Consider the following 22,051-nt stretch of genomic DNA (forward strand, 5'->3'; position numbering starts at 1 on the left):
ATGCACTTCCGAAAGCATTCTTTTTAGTTTAACGTTGTTTGATTCCGTAGCTGCACTTACGGAACTCTTCCGTAGATGCATCTACGGAACTAACCCAGACTCAGAAAACTAGAACAACAACATTTGTAACGATAAAAGATCTATTCATTGATTAAAATCAACATTGATTAAAAGATACATCGAAATTTCAAACAGAAAATTCAGAAAACTAAGAGATCTAAGAAATTACAACAGTTAAAACAATGTCATATGATCCATGCATCATTAGAATAGAATCAACGTCGCCTTCCACTTCATCCCACCAACGTTCCTTTTCTCCGGTCTCAGACAAGGTCCTTGTTCTAAGCCTCTAGATCTTTCTGATGACTTCGCCGGATTTGTACTCCCCTCTAAAAAAGACATCAGAGTCCTCTTGAGTTGGTCGAAGGAATGAATGTTCCAAAATTTAACCGGCTTGGGAGTTTGACGGAAGTGAAAATAACATGCACATCCCTTTTGCGATAAACCGGTTCAGGATTGGGACGCTTGAATGATGTTCGCTGCCATGAACAAGGCCTTATGTGAGTCATTTTTGTGTTTGTGTTTGTGTTTGTGTTTGTGTTTGTGTTTGTGTTTGTGTTTGTGATTGTGTGTAATAATGCAATCCTAGAAACTCCAAATTTATAGAAGACTTTGGTGATTATGGACCACACAATTTCTGTCACAGAATGTTCCGTAGATATATCCACGGAAGGGTCATAGATTTCTCTATTCCATAGACGCATCTACGGTAAACACCATTATTTTCAATATCAGACTCTTCCGTAGATACATCATTGTTACAAACGAGTTTCTTCTTGCATTGCCGTACCATTATTCGATCTACCTATTACCACACCAAAACCAAGGTTATTGGCATTCCTACGAATCCATGTTAGCATGCTTTCACGATCATCAAAGTCTTGCTTGCTACTAAAGTCACCTCCGACGTCTACCATATTTGCGACTACCCCATCAACACTCGTACAAACATCGATTAAAGGAGCTAATTCTCTTGAAATATTATCGGGGTGCATCATACCTATTTGCAAACAATTGCTAAAATAACACAGAATTACAACACTGCCGGAAAAAACAATACAGACATTGTTCCGTAGATGCACCTACTAGGGGTGGCAAACGGGCATGCCCGCCCCGTTTAGGCCCGCCCCGCAAAAGCCCGCGAAAAAACGGGGCGGGGCGGTGCGGGCTTTTTTAAGAGTGCGGTCTAAAACCTTGCCCCGCCCCGCAAAAAAGTGAGGGCGGGGCGGGGAAAGCCCGCGGGCATTCGGCTTTTTAGGCCTAAAAATAGTAAAATTCTATAAAAAACAAATGCCCGCAAAAGCCCACAAAAAAACGGGGCGGGGCGGGGCGGGCACATTAAAGAGAGCAGGCCTAAAACCTTGCCCCGCCCCGCGAAAAAGTGCGGGTAAAACGGACTTTCCCCGCGGGCCGGGCCCGTTTTGCCACCCCTAGCACCTACGGAAGTGTTCTTCCTCAACACGTTTCGTAGATGCATCCACGGAAGCCGCGTAACTTTTTTTAGAGAAATAAGTTTTGGAAATAATCAGAATGAAGAGAAGAAGAACAAATGAAGATCTGAGTTTTGAAAAGCACTGGAATGAAGAACAATGAATACTTGAAGTGCTGGGTTTAGTGTTCTTGATGAACGTGAAATCTGTTAAATTTTATTAAAAATTATATTAATTTTATATTTTAATAACACTATTTTTATATTTTAATAAGACTATTTTTTATAATTTAATGTGATTGAAGATTTGGAAGAATTGAAAAAGTGAGAATTTTGTATTTATTGAAATTTGTATTCATGAGTGTTAAATAAGTAGTTGCAGAAGAAAAAGAAATCAACAAAAATGAACATGGTCCAATAGCACTTTAATATGTATAATAACCAAATTGTCATCAGTTTCAATCTGGCCAAAATTTTGGAATAATGTGCCACCTTTTTAATAGATAAGTGGTCTATTTGAACATTTTAAAAATTAAGGACCAAAATGGACTCTAAGATAAAGTTAAGGGACGAAAAAGAATATTTTACCTTTATTTTTTTAAAATCGGTTTACATAAAGAAGGAATTTCAAGAGGTGCGTCGAGAAGTTCCATACCTTCTTGATAGAGTCCATAGTCTTGCTTGTACTTACTTAAGTCAAGATTGGCTTGATGTTAAGTGTATAAAAAATAAACTATTTCAAATCATCCCTGATCCTCGAAGTCTTTCTTCGACGTCAGAGAGTTTGATATCATAAAAGCACGCAACGCCCATAGAGATGAAGCAGCGCGCGTCCAAAAAGATCGGTTTGGTTCTAAATCAGTTTTTCACAAAAACCAATTTTTAAAAAAAACCAGTTTTAAATCGGTGCTCTCAAAACCAATTTTTAATATTAAAAAAAAAACAATTTTAAAACGGGTTTTATATAAAAAATGGTTTTTAATTTTTTTACACTCACTATAACTTATTTTATTAATAGAATTTCTTCTAATTGTTGAGTGAATAACTAACTATATAGAACAATTAATTACAGTTAACTATTGTATTTCTTTTTATAAATTAAATAAAGGATTGAAATAGTTCTAAAAACTATAAATTGAATATCATACAAAAATAATATAATATATTTTTTAAAATGAAGAGTGGCTAAATTTCTTTTAACTTGAATGACGAAACACACAATGAATGTGTCAAGAATGGAAATTAGCTTGTGACACTGTAAATTTCTCTATTCATTAATATGAGTAAGGATCCACTCTATTTCCTAAAAAAAAATGGAGGGTCCATTAGTATAGTTTTGTGTGTGTAAAGTTAAATAAATAATAAATATGTGTCACATGTCTTAAAAATACGTGTAATATACACACAAAATTATAGTAGTGAAAAAGAAATGAAGTTTAAAAAATGGAGTGGATCCTTACTCCATTAATATCATCTGGTTTTATGGATCACTATTGGTTTTGAAAAATAGAAATGGGTTTACTGTTTTGGTGACAAGATGGATCTGGTTTAGTTTTCATTGAACACAAATTGAATTTTTAAAACTGATGCACTGAATTTTGTATATCCGATCTCATAAACCAGTTTTTTTTGCATCCCTAGCATTAGTTGTAATAGTTTTCTTATCTATGAAGATTAAAGAGATGAATATCCATCTCTTATGAAAAATCAGTTTGAGAATTTTTTACAAAAGATTTTTTTTAAAATTTATATGAAATTATAATAGAAATATAGCAAAATGATTATTTAAAATACTCTTTGTGGGATATTAAGTAAAGTTTGTTGTCAGTGCAAACTTATTGGCAGAGCCGTTTTCTAACAAATTAACACCTATGCGGGGTCCTATTTAAGAAGGATTACAAAATTTTGTTTATTTCAATCCATAGTATGCGCATGATTTGCAGGCTTATCATGTTTGTATAGAAGAAGAAAGAAAACACATGTCAGAGCACACCAATTAAGCTATAACCAATAAAAGCCAGAGAAAGACATGCCTAGATACAAAATAATTTTTGAAAGGAAGAAATGAATGAATTGAAGCACATGAACCACTTTTCAATTCATGGCTTCAAACTCTCTACATATCATGTATGATAAAATATGCGCATGCAAACACGTATGGCGGCTAAAGGCAGCTTGTTCCTTGCCAACTGATGATGCCACTGTCTTGTAGTTTAGGGATGAGTGGGGACACCATGTCCCTTAAAATCTCAGTAACACTTGACACAAAGATGGAGTGAACCAAAGTGTGCCATCAAGTTGGGATACATGCTAGATGATGTGTACTCTTGTAGGGTGTTGTACGTTGTTGTCACATTGTGGGACCAATCATGGGTTTCAGCTTTGCATTATTATGTAGAGGGTGGGGGGCTTTTAGCTTGTATGGGGTTTAGAAAGGTGCATATACTTTTAGTGGGGCCTAACTAATTTAGGATCAAGGTGGTTTCCATTTTTTAGATAAGAACATTTTATTTGCCTATTGAAATTATCAAGTCCTATCAAAATGAAATGAAATTGATAATTTAAAAGACTTAAAATTTAGAATCTAAACTTTGTCAACTCCAATAAATATATATCCAAATCAAATTCAACAACACTAACAATATAACATAACTTTAAAACATTAATTAAACATAAGTAAAATCATGAAGAAAAAAAAACCACTTCATCTAGTTTATAAGTAAAATCATGAAGAAAAATGAGCCACTTCATCTAGTTTAACCATGCACGCTTCAATATTATTAAATGTTTCGAGACAAATCAAGGTTGAAAAGATAGTACGGATAAATATGATAAAGATTGCATGTCTAATTTGACCGGTCCCTTGATATGATACTGATCAAATATTGAGTACACGATTCTTACATTATGGTCATTTTAAATTTGCATATTGGTGAAACAAATACATCAATCATCATCGATTGATGGACAACGACAGTTCTCAACAATTATCACCATTCTTTTGTCGTGGTAGTTGGAATGATGATTCAATTGATTTAGTTGGTCTTTTAGATCAAACAATGCAACATCGACGTTGATCTTAAAAAATGAGGACGAATCCTCTTATTGTTGTAAATTATAGTTATGTTAGAGTTCATTTTGACTGATTATGAGTAAGAGTTCATTATTTTGTGTTATGAAATACAAATGAACCAAACATAACATTCAATATATATTTAGGTTTTATAACCCGAATATACGAAATACTCCTTCAACATGTGTTCAAAATATAGAATTTGAATCAATGATTTATAATAGTAAAATACATAATATAAAATACATCTTGTAGTTTTCTGTACAAACTACTCTCATACTTCCTCAATCTATTGGGTCGCAAAACATTCTTAACTTGTTTTAGTATCACTTGGACATCATCGTGAACTACATTACTACTCTCATTCTTCCTCAATTTATTGCGTCACAAAACATTCTTAACTTGTTTTAATATCACTTGGACATCATCGTGAACTACATTATTACTCTCATTCTTCCTCAATCTATTGCATCACAAAACATTCTTAACTTGTTTTAGTATCACTTGGACATCATCGTGAACTACATTGACTTCCTTTACATTCTCAACAAATAGTAACTTGGATGTCAAGTGTCAGATACACACGAATGCATAGACTAAACTACATGTGTTGCCTCCTTTTCTACTGTATTTCATATTGAGATACATGTGTGAGTTAAAAGTTCCACATTGTTTGAAAAAATGGAGGTTGAACATTTGAGCTGTGAGATGACCCATATACCCAGTGCCTTAAGGATTTTGTTGAATATGTGTTTTCTCACACACTTGTGTGTTGCTCTTGATCCATTGTGGATTCTTGTCGTTATGACTCATCACTGACATTAAAGCAAATGTTCTAATTAAGGGAGGAAATCGAATGTTAGCTATCAATATATTTGATTTGTTTTTTCTTAAACAATATCATGTCTACATTAAAGATGAATATTCCTTGGATTGATAAAGAATGAATTTCTCTTTATGACAATGCACGGTAAACAGATTATTTGGTCCAACAATGTCTTGATTATATTTTAGAAAAAGGATAAATAAAGTGAGTTTAAAGAATCAAATTGGAATACAATACAAGAAAAATATAGTGAGTACAATTTGGTTGACACTTACTCCACAGATTAAAGTGACAGTGTTGAACGAAACCTATCTAAAGAAATTATGAAATTTATTAATTTTTTTCATCAACCACATTAACCTTCGATTGATGATGAAAATGAGTCTATACTCATTGAAGATAGAAGATGAAAGTAATGTGTCTGACCATCTTAATAAATTTAATGAGCTGATATCTAAAATCATGAATGCATGAGAAAAAATTAAAGATGAAGAGCAAACACTAATTTTGTTGGCTTCATTATCCAAATTTTACAAACCATTAGTGAAATTAATATTAGCAAGGAAGAACACCCTACATTTAAATGAAGTCGAAAAATCATTGAAGAAGAGTCAACAAATGATGGGTATTGATAAATCTCCCAAAGAAAATTAGATACTAGTAGGTAAAAGAGGGAAAATGAAAAACTCTAGTGATCAATATCGTATAAGTTTTCAATCAAGAGATATGAATTATGTCAAATGTCATTATTGTTAACAACTTGGTCACCTATAATCTAGATGTCTTAATTCACAGAAGATGTGCGAAGCATGAAGAAGAAGACCGAAAAATTGAAGAGCGTCTCTTCTACAAATATGATTAGTTGTGAAGACGATCGAAGAGATGTGAGACTTTAAATGAATGTAATATATGTTGTGTTAAAGTGAATACTCATCCAAGTCCCACATCGAGTAATGTGAAGAAAAAAAATGTAAAAAGTTATTATAAATATGGAGAGTTAGTTTGAGTTTATTTATCACAACAACTCTAGTCTTTTTGGTGTATTGAAAATTTAAATATAGGACAATACCACCTATCTCGTCTCAGTCTGTCAACTGTGCAGGATATAGACACATCAATCTTCTACCGAGAACACATGGTTCAAGTATTCACTATACTGCTGATCAACCTATTCTCGACTAATAATCACTAGGCATTTGAGAAAAATGAATGTCTATGAACACCTCAATCTTCTACAAACAACGAATGGTTCAGATACTCACCATACCGCTAATCAACCTACTCTCGACTAATCATTAGCCAACAGAGAAAAATGATGTCTGAGAATACTTTGTACGTATCCAAACAGTTGCAAAGCTCGCTCTGATAGGTACCAGACCATACACAACTCACATCTTATCCAACCAAAATATAAGTATATGTCATCTATTAAATGTGTGTCGGAGTGAGTACTAGTGTAGAGAAGAAAAACACATCTTAAATGTATTTTTCATAAATTTAATATTGTAACCTTCACTCTAACATTTTACTCTCGTATTAAATCAAATTTATGTTGACCTCATACTTTCAAAACAAATCACACATAAAATCTTGAGACTCACATTAATTTAAACTAATAAAAGTGATTGGTGGAGAAAATGTGCATGCACTACACTACTCTTTATTTCATAAGTGTCATCTCCAATTTCTTTTTAAAAATAATGAAGAATATCTTTGTAGATATTTTTTGAGAGTTTGTTGAAACCTTTTTAACAAGATTTGATTCGATCGGCAAATATTGTGGTTTTTCTAAATATCATTGATGGATATGAAGGGTGTGTGTGACTAGTATTTGTGCAAGAATATTGTGCATTTGTGGTTGGTAATTCCATTTGGGTTGCGTGTAAGAGAGCGAAAGTGTGGACAAAATGTGAGATAGTATGAGTTCATGCGCATGCATTTCAAAGAGTGGCTGCCAGCCACAACCATAAGATTTTGTAGTATTCATGACGCCATACATTTCCATCATTTCTACCTCTTCCAAACTTCAAATTTTACTCACAAATTTCCATCATTGCATTCAAATTTAGCATACTAACTACACGTTTTATACCCGTAATACTAATTAAGGGTAAGTTTGTGCTTATATTGTTTATTATGGCCTGGTGAATTAATTATTGATATAATCTTCACCCACAATACAAAATATGATGGAAAAGTTAGTTTTAGCTGTCGGTATAGACAAAATTACGGTTACCTATAAACACTTAAAAGAGTGCGAGCCCTGAAGTACTCGTTAGCATTTTTTTAATTGTTTTGTAACTCAAGTTTTTAAGACTAATCCAATTTAGAGAGTGAGACACACACATGGATAACAAGTGTGCATGCAAGCTTTGATAAAATAATGATAATGCCACCTTGTTACATGAAACTGCATGAAGAATAAAAATGATGTTACATAGGGGCTTCCCCAATTCAAGGATACTCTCATTATTTACCTCTCACGCCTCATTTCTTTTGTTTTTTTCATTTGGTTCCTTCATAACTCATATTCTGCAAAATACTTTTTGTTACTAACACTTGTCCTCCTAGCAGTATACAAAGACAATATCTCTATAGTTACAACTTACAATTTCAATGATGAAATTGTGTATTCACTAGACAAAAATAAAATGTCTCTATCAATTGTGTTGTTTACTCTTTTCCATTATGCAGTGACATTATCCATATCCTGTATATATGGTTACATTAACAAAGTTCATTAATTAGTGGCTGTGATTTTCTTTACAAAATGATATGTTTTAACTTCTCTACTTAGTTCATGCATAATTACACTGTATGGAGAATAAGTATACAAATCTATCTAGGCTCTAGCTTCGATATATGATTATGTTTCTATTTTATTAGATTTTATCATTGATATGGAGTACTTGAACTCCTACAAAATCTCAAATTTATTTGAGATATTTGTGAAAAGAAGAGTATATATATGATATGTTTTCAACACAATTATATATGTCACATATCATTAGTTTAGCCAATCATTCTGGTTAAATTTTTTATTTGTTTTTATAGTTTCAAGGAAAAAAATTAAACCAATATTATATCACACACCAAATTAAATAACCCATAATGCAAAAAAAAAAAGAGACGGTGTATCTTTCTCATGAGTAATTTCTTTGTAGGTCGCAGGTTTGTCAGGAGTTATTGGATCTTTTTTAGTGTCGGGACTCTCACTTATTCTAGAGTTTTAGATTGGCTTGGCCGAAAGAGGGGATATTAATACAAGGTACTTTCATGTCTAAGTTAAGTAGAGGACTAAGATGAATAGTTTGGTGACCCTCCTTGTGGGCGACCTTTGGTTGGAGACAGTTCCCAAAGTCTGGGGAGATATTTCTAGATTCTTTAAAGAGAATTTTTCTAATTTCGAGGCCTTTAGCTCAACCCTTGATGGGTTTTCCCTGCCGTGTCTCTCTTTAGCTGAGGCTGAGTCTCTATCTTCTATATTTTTGCCTTTGAAAGTGGATGGGGTGATTGCTGAGATTGATGGGTCTAAGAGTCCGAATCCTGATGGATTCAATTTTTTTATAAGAAGTTTTGGGGGTTGTCAAGGATGAGGTTTGTGTTATGTTTGATCAGTTTTTTCAGAATTCCGTGTTACCTAAGATCATAACGTCATTTTTTGCCGCTCTTATCCTGAAGGGTGGGTCTCCTTTGGAGTTGGGAGGTTTTACACTTATTCCCATTATTGGTTAATTGTATAAACTGGCAGAAGGCTTTCTTTACTATAAGGCGAGTTCTCTTCCTTTCAAGTGTTTAAGACTTTCTATGAGTGCAAACCTGAAGAAGGAAAAAACTTGAGATCCTCTTGTTATGTTAGTTTCTAAGAGATTTGCCTCTTGGAAGAAGAGATTTGTTAACCTTGAAGGTAGGATGGTCCTTCTGAATTCAATGTTGAACTCAATCATCGTGTTCTTTTTGTCTCTTATGAAGATGCTGGTCTCAGATTGAAGGAAGTTGGTGGATTTGCAAAGGCGTTTTCTCTAGGGGTGCCTCGAAAGGAGAAATAAATGTCACGCAGGTTAAGTGGGAAGATATGTGTAAGGAAAAATTGGTACGAGGTTTGAGAATGAAAGATCTTAGATTTGTTAATCTTGCTTTATTAATTAAGGGGATATGGAAGATTCTTTTGGACTTGCCGTCACTTTGAGTTGATATTACCAAGGCTAGGTATGGTTCCCAATGTTTTGAATCCAATTTGGGAGGCAAGGTAGGATGGCTTATGAGGGTCTCTCATTGATGGAGATATGTCTTTCTCCTTGGATTTCCTTCGGATCAGGAGTCTATATATTTTGTCTCCTTTTGTGTTAAGATGATGTCTAGGTAGGGAATACCCCTTTGTGTGTATCTTTTAAAGGTTATTTCTTATCTCGGAGCTGAAATCTCAAGTGGTGGGCTATTTGGATTCTTGGGTAGGGGGTCTGAGTTTAGAGTTTTAGGTGGAGGCAAACTTTTCTTGTTTGGGAGGAGGTGCTCTTTAACGCTTTGCTCGATCTTATCTTAGGTGTGGTTACATAAACTTATGCTAACCTTTCAGCGTGTCAAAAAGGGACTTACAAGGCTTGTTAGGGTTTGGAAGAGTTGGGCGTCTGTTAAAGTGGTTGTGTTTTCTTGGCGGTTGATCTAGAATAGGTTGTCAACTAGACAAAATCTCCCAAGACGCCAAATAATGTGTGACTATAATAATGCATGATGCTTCCTGTGTGTGTGTGGCAGGTGGGGTCAATTGATCATCTCTTTGTGATGTGCGAGGTTGCTTTATCCATTTGGTATTAAGTCTTTAGGTGGGTAGGGCAGTCGAGCCTTTACCACCGTCAATTTTAGGGGTGTTTGAGTTGTTTCTGGATTTGGGTCATCTGAAAAAGGTGTCAGGTTTGGTTTCGATCTATCTTTCAATGGATCAGACTATTTGAAAAATGCATAGCAGAGTTTATTTTTTTATTGGGAGGGCTTGGCGATTACTCACACGTCCTCAATTATCACCTTGGCTTGAAAATGGGTTGATGTACATGCTCCATATTTTGTTGTTTCTCTAGTTGACTAGGAATAAGACTCGCTCAAGTAGTTAGGCATATATGGGTGTGCTAGGTGTCCAGCTGCGATCCATAGGTTTGCAGATGATCATGTCTTTGTTTCTCTAGTTTGCTATCTCCTAAGTTTTGGTGTATCCTTCGCTTTAAGATAATTCGAATAATTGGTTTGTTTGGTTTATGTTTTTCTTATCTCATCGATTTGTTGTTTTGCATTTCGTGTTGTTTTTTGTCTTGAGCTTTTTTCAAACTTGTTTCTCTTAAGCACTTATAGTGCTATTTGCTTCTTATATATTATTTGTGACTTTGTTTATTTTTATAGAAATATATCGTTCCTGCTTTTTAACTTTCATTTTAATATGCCTAATTTTTAAAATATAAATAAAGTATATCTTTTTCACGTAACTACATATATTAATCTATTGAGTAGGAGAGGACTACAATGAATACAACAACTTTCCTTCAAAAAATTTAACTCTGTTGTATTTTTAGAAGTGAATTCGAATTTAAATTTTTTTATAAACTGAAAGAGACCTTTGTCAAAATTCAAATACTTTTGAATTTTTATATATCTATTTAACTATACTCTTCAAATATATTAGTTAAAAAGAAAGTGCTAAGAAACTCAATTGATACCATTTTAATTTTATATCGAACAAGACTATAGAAGATTGTAGTGATATATTTGTGAGGTTCCTAAAATAGGGCGCCATAAGTCCTTTGTTGGGCGCAGCCACATGAGGCGGGGCCTAGGGCGTGTCCTTTATGTGGAACGTAGGCTCACCCTAAGGGGAGATATGAATAATATCGCCTATACAATCCTCCTTAATTGCATGAGGGGAATGACTAACTAAGAAATAAGCACTTAACCATTTCTCCCAGTAAAGGGGAAGCATTTACTAGTTCTTAAGGGTTTCCTGAATCTTTGGCTCATATGCCTCTATAAATACAGGTTGAGGAGACAAATCGTAAATACACACGATACCTCCTAAAACTCACAGAACTTCCCACCTCACGTGAGCTTGCTCTCTCACCACCCTAAACACCATTAAATACGACATCTCGCCATTGCGAGCCAACGCTAAACTCCCTATTAGCTTAGAGGTAACACACATTGTGTATTTTTTGACAAGTACAAAGATAATTTATATCTTTATTATTTTAACTAGACATTTTTTATTTAAATTCAGCCACGAGAAAACAACCGCTATCAATTATTGAAAAAATCTCTATTATTTATTATAGTTGTATCCGACTCAATTAGATTAAGTCTTTACAATTACGCATAAATGTGTAACCAATATTTTAAAAAAATCTTAATTTACATAATGTAAACTATGAAGAGGTGGCTATAGAGCTATAAAATACTAAGTCCTAGTGATAAAAGAACCGATCATGAGCGTGGCCAATATACATTATGTTTCATGTTAATGTCTCTAATAGAAGACAAGATTGAACTTAAAAAACACAACAAAATTGTTACATATCATAATCCCATTCACTTCATAATGCCCAAAATCATGATTCTTGGTTTCATCACCCTCATGCTCTCTTCTCAAACCTCACACTCACCTATAAATACTAACCACACCCCTCACTATTTCTCTCACCTCCACCTCAACACAACATCCAAATCTCTCTCTCATTCTTCTTCCCAAAATGTCATTCTCTGGTTTCGAAGGCTTTGAAAAAAGACTAGAACTTCATTTCATTGACAATCATCCAAATCACAACCAACTTGGTTTAAGAAAACTCGAATTCGAATCCATTCAACAAATCCTACAAGCTGTTCAATGCACAGTCGTTTCAGCCCTTGCTAACTCTTACTTTGATTCCTATGTTTTATCAGAATCAAGTCTCTTTGTATACCCAACAAAAATCATAATCAAAACTTGTGGAACCACACAGCTTCTCAAATCGATTACTCCATTAATCTACTTCGCAAATAATCACTTAAACCTCACACTCTCCTCTCTCTCTTACACAAGAGGTAGCTTCATTTTCCCAAACTCACAACCTTTCCCTCACACTTCATTCAACGATGAACTCACTTTCTTGCAAAACACTATCCCTTCAAATCTTTGCTTCCGAAAAGCTTCCATCATGCCTTCAAAATCTTCTTCTCATTCATGGCATGTTTTCACAGCAACCCAAAACCCTCTTCAATATGATCAAGAATCATACACAATGGAGATTTGCATGACAGGGTTGGATCCTATTCTGGCCCGAAAATTCTTCCGGGAGCCCAACGATGAAAAATCCGGTCACTCGGCCGGAAAAGAAATGACGGAGCTAACCGGGATAAACGAAATCAACAAAGAAGCATTCGTTTGTGATTTTGCTTTTGATCCTTGTGGATATTCAATGAATGGCATTGATGGAGAATTGTATTCTACCATTCATGTAACTCCGGAAGATGGTTATAGCTATGCAAGCTTTGAATGTGTAGGGTCCTTAAACGACAATGATGATAACATGGTTCATGTGTTGAGGAAGGTTGTTCAGATTTTCCGACCGGGGACAATGTCGGTGTCGATAAGGACATGTAGTGAGCATAACAATGAGGTTTGGAGGAAGGTTGCCGGTGCAGTGGAGCCTCTTGGGTTGAAATGTAGGAGTTGTGTTATGGACCATTTTCCGGCGATAGGTTGCGTGGTGTTTCAAACATTTACGCCTCTTCGCCGGAAAAATGGTACAAAATAGTCTTTCTTGTTTATCTGATTTGGTTAAGATTTATTGTATTTTATCTATTAATGGAACTATTAAATCTAAATGTCTAATATCATTTTAAAAGTCTTAATGTCTTATTGTATGATGGCATGGTTCTTCTTTATAAATTAAGAATTAATGTGTGCTTGATTTTGTAGTGAATACATTTGATCAGTGCACGTGCTTCCGTAACACAAGCCGGATTAATCGATTTATTATGTAGGTCAGAACTGGTGCGAAAGAAGAAAAAAAATTGATCTCATTAAAAATTCTATTATCTCAAAACTATATGAGAAATATTTTCATCATTAAAAGTTGTTAGATGTGACAATTAATATGTGAATTTTGATGGCCATTTTTTATGTGAATTTCAAATAGAGATATTCCAAATATGGATGTTTGTGTTTTGAATGCAATGTCCAAAAGGGGAAAGCAGGTAGTGTGGGATAGTGAGATATGATTTTCATCATAATGCATCCCACTTAGGTTTGTCACGCCTAAGGATTTTGAGGAGGGTGTTATGTGTAGTGGGCTTAAAGGTGCAATTGTTTGAGGTTTATATATTCAACTTTTCTTTCTGTTTTTGTCCTTTCATTTTCTCATGTTTTATCTACCTCTTGTCTTTTTATGCTTTGTTTTTATATCATTTTTAGCTTCTCATGAGTTAGGAGTGCTCTTCTACCCTGAAATTGGTTTGGATATGAGCCACCAGCCACGCCTCATGATATTGTTTATGGATAAGTTAAAAAATAATTTGTAATTTTGGTACAAATACTTTCTTTTGATCATAAGCAAGATATTTGAATTAGAGATTAGTCCATGAGTAATTGGATTAGTGTTATGTGTTATATTTTAGATTTTTAAGAAAGAGTTTGTGACCCTTTATTGAAAGCTTTGGTGTCTAACTTTTTATTTGTTTTTCCTTCCTTTAGTTGTATTTTCAACTTATCTTATCCTAATTTTGGGATGGGTTGGTGTGCATAAGGTATATCCTTATGCATGGTGCATAAATACTCTGTTTATATTACTCAAAGTATTATATTTATTACTCAAAATAATATACAGATTACTCAAAATAGTATAAATATTACTCAGAACAATGAATATATTACTCAAAATAGTTAAAATTCGATATTACTCAGAATGATGTAAATATTACTCAGAATTCTGTACTCATTACTCACGATTAATAATTACTCATAATTAATAGATGTGTACAAATAATGGATATATTATTCATGGATTATAATGAATATATTATTCATGGATTATAATATTATTACTCGTTTCTAACTAAAATGTTACTCGGAACAATTTAAATATTACTCGTACAAAACTTATACACCGTGCATAAGAGTATACTTTATGCACATCAACCTGACCCCTAATTTTGTATATGAATATGTTACGTTTATAGTCGGAGTGAATTTGTCATAATCATAAAGTCATTGATTTTATTTAGATGTAAGTTTTACTAAAATTACATTAGGGTGAATAGGTTGTCTCCCGTTAAATAAAAGATTAGTTTCTCATATGTTAATTTTTCCCAAGTACATATACAAAAATAATTAAAAAATAAATGAAAGGTGATGATTTCCATTAGATCCCCTCCAGTCAAAATCTCATTGGAGATAATTCATATCCCACATTGGCATACCATAATTTTAACAAACCTACCACACATCCATTTATACATTATGTCATTCACAATATATATATATATATATATATATATATATATATATATATATATATATATATATATATATATATATATATATATATATATATATATATATATATATATGGCATATCATATGAGAATAACATACTTATATGGGAATGTGAGAATGAATCTGAACCATTGGATTTTAAAATAAATTGTGGAGATTATGGGTGAATCTTTTTTTCTCTCTCCTACATCATTTATTTCAAAATGTAGGAGAGAGAAAAAAAGATTCACCCATAATCTCCACCATTTATTTTAAAATTCAATGGTTCCGATTCATTCTCACATTCTCATATAAATATGACATTCTCATATGATATATATATATATATATATATATATATATATATATATATATATATATATATATATATATATATAGATGACGAGAAGTTAAAAATCGTCGATCTTGCACAATGGCTCTGATCTCCTTTACGGAGGTGCGAGTGGACCTGCTTGGTTAACACTCCAACGCCCAAGTCAGTTCAAAGCTTAAGATGAGTAAATTGAAATTGGGGAGCATATATTAATTGTGTACATTATCGTTGTATGTGAATTGTTTTTATATTTGTGTCGAGTAGAGTGGTTTGAGATGGATTGAACCTTGCTCAATTGGGTCTTTGACCGGTCTAGAACAATTGCCCTCAAGGCTTAACCGAGCACTGAGAGAACCGGGGTAAATCTTAAGTATCATTAATTGGCCTCCGTGTTGTAGTTTGGTGTAAAGCAAAACAGAATCGCTTGGGATCAGTTTTCTTATAAAAATAATGGGGAATAGGTGCATTTAATGTTGTTTCATCATTGATACACTTCGTCATCCGTTCCTGACACGTGCATTGACGTGAACAGTTAGGGTGTGGCACAATATATAGGATGCTTAAGTGCACTTAAGTTTGACGTGTTTTCACAAGTGGAATTCTAATAGTTGATCTTGTGGTTCCAATTTATAGTCAATTTTGATCCTTCAAATATCATTCCTTATAAATAAGGGTGAGTTGAATAATTGGAAGTTTTCGCAACCATTTAGCTTTAAACTTTTCAGTTACTTTTTCAGAGTAATGTTCTCGTTCTTTTTTCTTCAGAATATCGCAATAAGCGATTCAGAGCTTCACTCAAAGCTTTTTCCTTTTTGCATCTCTCCTGCTTCATCAACCTTTTAACACTAGACACCTTCTTAACCCAAGCTTTTTCTTTAGCATTTCCTGCTTTTTAGTTAGGATGAGTGATAACTCCATCGATTTAGTGAGTGGCTCTAAAGTGGAAACTTCATCTGTGTCATCTCATGATTCTCATCATCCGTCCATTAATAGTGGTCACGTAGGACCAAAAATCATATCCATACTTGACAATTTTGGGCCAGAAGGGATACTTGAGACTTTCTTGGAGGAAGAGACTTCTTTTTTTGGAGTGTTGGACGCCCTTATAATAAATGTAGGGACAAAAATAAATCGCGTTGAGGTCCCAATGCCCCATCCCGTTCTTTCAGAAGAGGAGCTATAAGCCAGTTTTCTAAGGAGGGAACACTTTAAATATTTTATTCAAGTTCATGGGAGAGCTAAAGGTCGCGATCCTAGCGATGCTAAGGTGTTGGAACATCTAGATCTATGACGTCAGATGACTACATCAGAATATGACTGGATACATGCAAGAATAACAGACAGTTCCTCGGTTTTGAGCACTCAAGCCTCCCTTGGTAGTGCTAACATTACGGTGGGCGATCCTTTGGAGTGGTCGATCCTTCTGGTCCTGTTTTATGAGTGCTTGTTTACAAGAATAAGACTTCGGCTACCCTTTTATGAATTTGAACTAGTTGTCTTTAAACATATGAAGATTGCTCCTTCCCTGCTATATTCAGGGTCATGGACATATGCAAGGGTCTTCCAACTGTGTACTGAGTACAAGTCTTGAAAGCCCAATTTTAGCTTATTTTTCGATCTTTTTCGCCTGAAGTTAACTACGGACTTGTAGTATCTGAGCTTCTTTAACTACAAACTTGTGGTATCTTGAAGGCGCCACCTCTCTAAAAGCCCCGGCAGGTGGAAAATGTGAGGACGACGCTATGTCAGCAGAGGAATCGGGAACTTCCAGCATCTCAGAGTCTTCCTTCCGGGGTTCTCGAGGAATCAGAGACTTTGACAGCAAGAAATAGAGACAGAAATGACGACTAACTGGATTGGTTGCGGCTAATCTCCGTGTTTGCTTCTGAGTGCTCTTGATTCTAAGATCTAAGAGAATTGTGAACAATGAAACTAGATCTGGTAATCACAGAAATTGTAGGAATCAAGAATCATTTCCCACAGACTGTGCCATTATTCCGTTCGGAGACCAAACATGGATTGTTCTAGCTCTTGAAGGAACCAGAGATGATGAGAGGTTGAAAACCATGGATTTTGCATGGTGGTTCCGATCTCCTTTATGGTGATATGGGGTGGGCCTGCATGGTTAGCACTCCAACGCTCAAGTAATTTCAAAATTTGAGACGAGTAAAGTAAAATTAGAGACTAGAGATTGTTTAACTTCCCATTGCATGTGAACCGTTGTTATATTTGGGTCAAGTAAAATGGGCTTGAGATGGATTGGGCCTTGGTCAATTGAGATATTGGTATATATATATATATATATATATATATATATAAACATTCTGGGATTTTTTATGAGGTTGGACGACAAGTTTAATGCACATCCCAGACTCAGTTGGCCAGGTTCTAAAAGGACCATCCAAAATAGAGCCGTTATGATATCATTGGCCATGTGTACCCTGTGAGGGCGACATCTTTGAAAGTGATAACATCTTGCATTTCAGAGAGTCTAACGCTCCTATGATGGCCATATGTGTGTTGATGGAGACTACGTACTCATAGGATTTACGACATCCATCAAACTTGGTCAAGGAGGGAGGTTTAAATTTGAAATCTTCGGGGACATGTGCACCCCATATTTCTTCTGAGATTGTTTGGGGATCCAGCAGTTCCACCACTTTTGGGGGATTGACCTCTTGTTGGAGTTGTCTGATGTTGTGGACGTCATCTTCCAATTCCTGGTTATGGCGTCGTAGTTCGTCCATGGTGGCACGCATCTCTGCCATGGCATCGACATCACCCTTACTGCTGGTACCTTCTAGCATAGGGGGTTGAGCTCTCTTGTTGACCATGGTCAAAAATAGCTAGGTGTAGAAATTAAGGGTACGACAAGAAATGTTATTGTGATTTAAAAGGGATGTGGCCCATGTTAGTTTTATCGGGGCTCCACGATAGGCGCTATTGTACTGACCAAAAAGTACAGGTGTGCGTGTTCCCCTTGTAAGCAGGTCGACTCAGAGGCTTTAGTAGGTGTATAACACGTTTTGATGGTGAAGGCTTGCTCACGGCAACAAGAAACCTGGTATAGTGGTTTTTAAGATAGTCTAATGGACCAACTTACATTAGGTGAGAGACCTTGTTGATGACCATCGATGTTTGGTTTTAGGCAAACAGTTAGGTCAGTCGTATGTTAAGATTGTAGTGAGTGTGGTGCTCTTTAGGATGTAGATAATGTGTAAGTCTTGAGGTTTGTCCTATTTTCCGTGGGAGAAAGGATATTCATAAAGGCCTATTTGAGACTAGGCTATTGACCCAGTTCATGGTGTTAACTGCTCTCTCCTTGTTAGGAGAAGTTAGTAACCACCTATCTTCTAGGAGTTAGTGGAGACTCCCTCTTTCTTGGTCCCCACGTTGTGGATGCCTTTAGGCGTGTCTCTCAGATTTCGCTGGGACGACATAATTGTTAGGCGAGGACACCCTATTTTAGAACTCCTACAAATATATCACTACAAATTCCAATTAGGCTAATACGAGAAAAAGAAAATAGGCTAATACGAGAAAAAGAAAAGTATAACCATTTTTTTTTCTTGAATTACTTTAAATAGTCGATTGTTCATTTAATCAAAGAACAAATTGATTTCTTCTAAAATTCCTTGTTTGATTTTTTTTAGGGTGCAATTCATATTGTAGTCAACCATAACATCAAAGTTCAATAATCAATGATGCATAAAAAGACTTGTTGAAATCCTTTGAATTTTGTAAATAAACAACTTTTAAATAAAGGTCTCAATAGATCTTTTGAATTATCTGTATTTTTTTTCAATAATTGATTTTTCTCAAGATTCTAAAACTAATGAAATCAACAATATGTAAAAAGAAAAGATTGAAGATAGAAAAATAATAACATTGATAAATATGTTATGAGAAATTTGATATGTTTTGGGCTTAAAGAATTAAACTTATGAATTTTCTTATCTATAAAGTCTTCAATCTCAATTAGGGCTGTTATCAGTCCGGTCCAGTCCGGATATTTGTTATTTCGAGAATCGGACCGAAATAGTAATCGGGTAAATTTGGACCGAACGAAAGCAGTGATGGATCATTTTTTTTACCGAAACCGGACCGTTACTTCGGATATCCGACAAAAGTAAACAATATAGTATTCATTTTTGGTATCGGATAAAAAATTATCCATTTCCGGACCGAATAACATTTCGGCCGGTCAGTTGGTCCGGTTTCCATAAACCGGTTGTCGGGTGGTTTTCCGATTGCATAGGTCCAATAATAGTTATAACCTCAATGTTTCTAAACAGTAGACAACTTCTAACCCATACTTATATAACAATAAAAATATTATATTCTTTTTGTAAATTTAACAACAACAACAAAAATTATATTTAAACTTTTAAGTGCCGGTATAATTTTGTCAAACTCATTGTTAATGGAAACACTATATGGTCAAATAAGAATGTCCCATTGTTTTTGAGAAATTTAAAGTGCACTTGGCTATAATTGAATGGGGTGACACACCATACATAGGAGGCAAGTAGATGACAAAAGTAAGAGACAGATAGAAGAACAATAATAACATGTTCCAAATTCTTAATTAGGCCCCCTTTATAAACTACAACTAGGAGATCTTTCCAAAAAGCTTCATCATTAATAGTATACCAATTTTGACATAATACAGCATATACTTCACATAAGACAAACATATATAAGCGATTTTAGGGTGGAAATTATCATTATGTTGATTATGAGTGAAGTCTTTGTTATTATGAATGAAACCTAGACTCTAGAGCAGTGCATTAAGGTTCAACGTTAGTACTAATTACTAAATATGTGTTTATTTATAAATTATAATTCACTTTCAAACTTTTCAACTATATTAAAATAATTGATAGTATTTGACATAAATATTTAATTATTGTTATTAAATTGAGTTTTGTGTTTTTAATTGTAAAGTGTATAGCAAAATGTTACATGGAGCTTGAATTGCCTGTACTTAATCTGAAAAAGCTCATAATATTAATATTTCTCAACAAAATAAATTTAGGGATAATAATATTGTTAAGTTTAGAGTTGTTAATTTATAATTCCTAAAATTGATCTCTAGTTCAATGTTTAAAGGCCAAAAAATTCAGAAATATAGAAAATTTCTTTATAGACCTCCCAACCTTCTAGCCCATCTCTGGTGAAAAACCCAAACTACCCCTGACTTCGGAAATGCATTTCCGAAATGCAAGAAAAAGGTGTTTTCGGAGATGCATCTCCGAAAGCGTCTTTTTTTTTTTTTGAAAAATTGTCTTATTTCGGAAATGCACTTCCGAAAACAACATTTCGGAAGTTCATTTCCGAAATATTGCGCGTTTTGCAGATTAAGCAAAACAACCCCCCTCCCCCATTCATTTTACCCTAAATCTTCTTCAAACTTCCTCTCTTCAAAAATTCCTGCAAAAGCAAGTGTGCAAAAGCAAGTGTGCATTCCAAAAGCTTCCCAAACTCAACCCAGGGCCGGTCCTTTAAATTTGGGTGCCCTGGGCGAATCAAAAGAATGGTGTCCCAAAAATTATTTTTAACAATAAATACATAAGGATAAAAGACATAATTGGATAAAAACACATTTTCATTTGACATTATGCAAAAAGAATACAAGTATGAATCTTTGAATCAATGTTTATATTACATTAAAACATAAATCACTATAAAGAGACTTCTTCTTCTTCTTCTTCTTCTTCTTCTTCTTATTATTATTATTGATCCGATCTTTTTTTCTATAATTATTTTTACCAAACCTTTAAAATTATTTAAATATCGTCCTCTTAGTATTTTTTATTGCAAAATCATTACTAATTTGCCTATACTCAAGGTTCTTCAAAAAATTATTTTCAATTGAAATCAATGCAAGACTATTTAATCTAGCTTGTGACATAGTAGATATCAAATAAGATTTTAATAATTTTAATTCAGAAACACTTCTTTAGCAGACGCAACACCGATAGGAATAGTCAATATTATTCTATAAGCTAAGTGTGCATTAGAAAAACAATTAAAAGTATTTAAAGAACTCAATATCATATAGCTTGATTTTGATTCAATTGTTAAAACTTTTCTAATGACTTTAAATTCTTCAAACAGAATTTCACTATCAAGATCAAGAGAATCGTCATGTTTTAAACAAGTTTCAAGATGTTTACAACATTCTTTCAAGTCCCTATTAGATAATGATCTAAGCCTCTCAATACTAAACAAGAATTCAAAAATACTTTCATATGTGCTATATTGCTCAAATCTTCTATCAAATGAGTCAATTGTTTGATCTGCCATATATAAGAAATAGTTATTTCGGAAATACTCTTCAGCAGACTCAAGATTCAGTTGTGTGAGTAGAGACGGATTTTTATCATAGTGTTGTTTTTAGAGGATTTTCATCATATTATTAATTGATTTTATTCTACTCTATATTTTTTTATGGGAAATTGCATCCTTTTATTAATTAATTCTGACTTTGTAGTGCCCCTATTATTTTGTTAGTCAGTATTTTTATATTAGAAAATTTTCTTTTAATATATATAGGTGTAAAAAAAAATTTTGGTGCCCCTAAAATTATGGGGCCCTGGGCTCCCGCCCCACGAGCCCGTGCTCAAGGCCACCCCTGACTCAACCTAAGTCATCCTAATCTCTTCAATTGGTAAGTTTTTGAATTTTTTCAATTTTTAGATCTATTATTAAAATCTCTATTAGGGTGTTTAGAAATTGCAAAAACCACATTGGGGTAGGTTGGTACTGATATTTAGGGTGTTTAGAAATTGCAAAAGTAATTTTGAAGTTTGGTTTAGGGGTCTGCCATGGAAGTT

At 34.1% G+C, this 22,051-nt stretch overlaps 1 protein-coding gene across 1 annotated transcript; it reads left to right on the plus strand.

Annotated features, from left to right (window-relative positions):
- Window positions 1-11,970: 11,970 nt before the first annotated feature.
- On the plus strand, window positions 11,971-13,316 carry LOC131599936 (S-adenosylmethionine decarboxylase proenzyme 4-like). The gene has a single exon (XM_058872176.1). The coding sequence runs from the start codon at window positions 12,117-12,119 to the stop codon at window positions 13,158-13,160; it is 1,044 nt and encodes a 347-aa protein (XP_058728159.1). The 5' UTR covers window positions 11,971-12,116; the 3' UTR covers window positions 13,161-13,316.
- Window positions 13,317-22,051: the final 8,735 nt, after the last annotated feature.

This window comes from Vicia villosa, linkage group LG4 (genome assembly GCF_029867415.1).
Source record: "Vicia villosa cultivar HV-30 ecotype Madison, WI linkage group LG4, Vvil1.0, whole genome shotgun sequence".
Lineage (NCBI taxonomy): Eukaryota > Viridiplantae > Streptophyta > Magnoliopsida > Fabales > Fabaceae > Vicia > Vicia villosa.

Bases quoted from the DNA above. Each gene is read 5' to 3' on its own strand.
- LOC131599936 (XM_058872176.1), top strand. From the start codon at position 12,117: ATGTCATTCTCTGGTTTCGAAGGCTTTGAAAAAAGACTAGAACTTCAT.